General features: G+C 47.6%; 1 protein-coding gene across 1 annotated transcript; it reads right to left on the bottom strand.

The window, feature by feature from the left end:
* Nucleotides 1-1,171: 1,171 nt before the first annotated feature.
* On the bottom strand, nt 1,172-2,035 carry LOC145302958 (protein CFDP2-like). Its single transcript, XM_080144684.1, has one exon. The coding sequence runs from the start codon at nt 2,033-2,035 to the stop codon at nt 1,172-1,174; it is 864 nt and encodes a 287-aa protein (XP_080000810.1).
* Nucleotides 2,036-2,616: the final 581 nt, after the last annotated feature.

The raw sequence follows: 2,616 nt of genomic DNA on the forward strand, positions 1-2,616 counted from the left end.
TAAGACGCATCCCTGTTTCACGCCGTTGTTGATGAGGAAGGGTTCTGATAGGTTGTTGTTCACTCTGATTTGGCCGATCTGATACTTATGCAGCTGAATAATCATGTGGAGGGGTTTGGGGGGGCAACCAAGGCGCTCCATAATCAGCTAAAGCCCTTCTCTGCTCACTGTATCGAATGCCTTGGTCAAGTCCACAAACGTAATGTAAAGTCCCCTGTTCTGCTCTCGACATTTCTCTTGGAGTTGCCTGAGGACGAAAACCATGTCTGTTGTGCCCCTGTTTTCTCTGAAGCCACATTGGATTTCTGGGAGATGGTCTTCAACGATAGCAGGTATCAGTCTACGCAAGAGCACACGTGCAAGGATTTTACCTGCGATAGAGAGCAGGGTGATTCCCCGGTAGTTTGAGCAGGCCGATCTTTCCCCCTTGTTTTTGTATAAGGCAATGATGACGGAGTCGTGGAGGTCCCGTGGGAGTTTTCCTTGCTCCCAACAACAGGCAAGGAGTTCATGGAGCTTGATGTGCAGTTCGGGAACTCCATATTTCCAGATCTCTGGAGGGATCCCATCAATTCCTGGGGCCTTGCCGCACCTCAAATGTCTAATGGTCTCAGTGAGTTCCTCCATGGAAGGAGGCTCATCCAATCCCATTTTAGTTGACAACTGAGGAATACGGAGTATTGCTGAGTCATGAATGGTATGGTCGACTCCGAACAGGGTTTGAAAATACTCTGCCCAACGACTCAGGATGGATGTTACGTCCGTGAGGAGTACCTGGCCGTCTACACTGCGCAGAGGACTCTGGACACGGTGTGTGGGGCCATACACTGACTTGAGGGCTTCATAGAGCCCTTATAGTAACCAGTGTCTGCGCACTGTTGAGTTTTTATTGCGAGGTCGGACCACCACTCGTTTTGTATACCTCTGAGCTTTTGCTGGAGGATGCTGCAGCTATGACGGAAGGCTGCTCTCCTCAATGGGCAGGATGGTCGAGCCAGGGTGACCCGATGGGCCACTCTCTTTTCCGCTAATAGGTTATTTATTTCATTGTTGTTCTCATCAAACCAGTCCCGGTTCTTTTTGGTAGAGAATCTCAGGACCTCTTCAGATGTCTGCAGGATGGCTGTTTTTTAGTTGATCCCAGAGTAGTTCAGGTGAGGGGTCTATTTGGCTACTGTCGTTTTTTAAATTTATTTTGCAAGCTTGCTTGGAAGACGGCTTTTACCTCGTCTGATTGTAGCCTACTATGGTTGTACTTTTTTCTGGGTGGTCCTCCCTTCCTTGTTATGGGTTTAGGGCGTATTCGGATTCTGAAACGCACTAGGCGGTGATCAGTATGGCATTCTGCGCTGGGCATCACTCGGGTATGTAAGACGTCTCTGAGATCTCTTTGGCGATATAGAATATAGTCCATGAGGTGCCAATGCCTGGACCGAGGATGCATCCAGGTTGTCTTTAACTGGAAGACGGTGTTGGTAATGACAAGTTGCAGCTCCATGCAAATCTCTAGCAGTAAGCGCCCATTGTCGTTGCAGTTTCCGACGCCATGCCTGACAAGCACACCCCTCCAGGTATCTGCGTCTTGGCCCACTCTGGCATTGAAGTCGCCAAGGATAATCATCTTGTCCGCTGGAGGAGTGCGCCGCAGGACATGGCGGAGCTCTGAGTAGAATCTGTCCTTTTCTTCAGATTTTGCTTGAAGAGTTGGCGCATACACACTGAGAATCGTGGCATATTCCTTGTTCTTTAGTGGGAGGCGCAGGGACATAATGCTGTCAGAATGACCAGTTGGAAGGCTTTCCAATGTGGAAGCGATGGATGTTTTGATCATTAAGCCAACGCCTGAGTGATTCCCCTCTGTTGCAGGCCTCCCTGGCCAGAAGAGTGTGTATCCGGCGCCGTGTTCCTGAAGGTTGCCTTCCTCCGAAAAGCGAACCTCGCTAAGGGCAGCGATATCTATATCCAGTCTGTACAGTTCAAGTGCAATCAGGGCAGAGCGACGCTCTGGCCTGTTGCTGTCGTCTTTGTCATGCATGGTTCTGATATTCCAGCATGCAAGTTTCAGTACTTTTGCATCCTTACAGGTAGGTGCATACCTTCCATTTCTTGTTGAATTTCGACCGAATTAGGAGATGCCCGTTGACCGCGGCTAGCCAACTGGGGTTGACGGAAATGAGCTTTTTGTTTAGGCCACCTTTTCTAGGCCACTCTCCTTGTGGAGCAAGCAGTGCTGTCCCTAGATAAGGCTGCTTGGTCATTCAGGGCGCTGTCGAGTGATGCTGTATATATATATATATATATATATATATATATATATATATATATATATATATATATATATATATATAAATATATTTCTTTTTCGGAACATGTCATCGGAACCAGTCCCCCCCCCCGGTGCACAAAAACGCTGTTTAAAAGACCAGTTGAAATCTACTCTTAGAGCGACCAAAACTAACACAAACAACTGGGAGAGTTGGTAAAATATATATGAAAGCAATGAAATCTCCGAAAGCAACAGAGGACAAAAAGAAGAAACAAAAAAAGCACGAGAAAATCTTGAGGCCAATAATCTGTGAACCATCCTGCTATCCACTGTGGTGGCTGCAGCCATCT

The sequence above is a fragment of the Euprymna scolopes genome, chromosome 2 (genome assembly GCF_053919585.1).
Source record: "Euprymna scolopes isolate OS-2025 chromosome 2, ASM5391958v1, whole genome shotgun sequence".
In the NCBI taxonomy this organism is placed as follows: Eukaryota; Metazoa; Mollusca; class Cephalopoda; order Sepiida; family Sepiolidae; genus Euprymna; species Euprymna scolopes.

Bases quoted from the DNA above. Each gene is read 5' to 3' on its own strand.
- LOC145302958 (XM_080144684.1), bottom strand. From the start codon at position 2,035: ATGCATGACAAAGACGACAGCAACAGGCCAGAGCGTCGCTCTGCCCTG.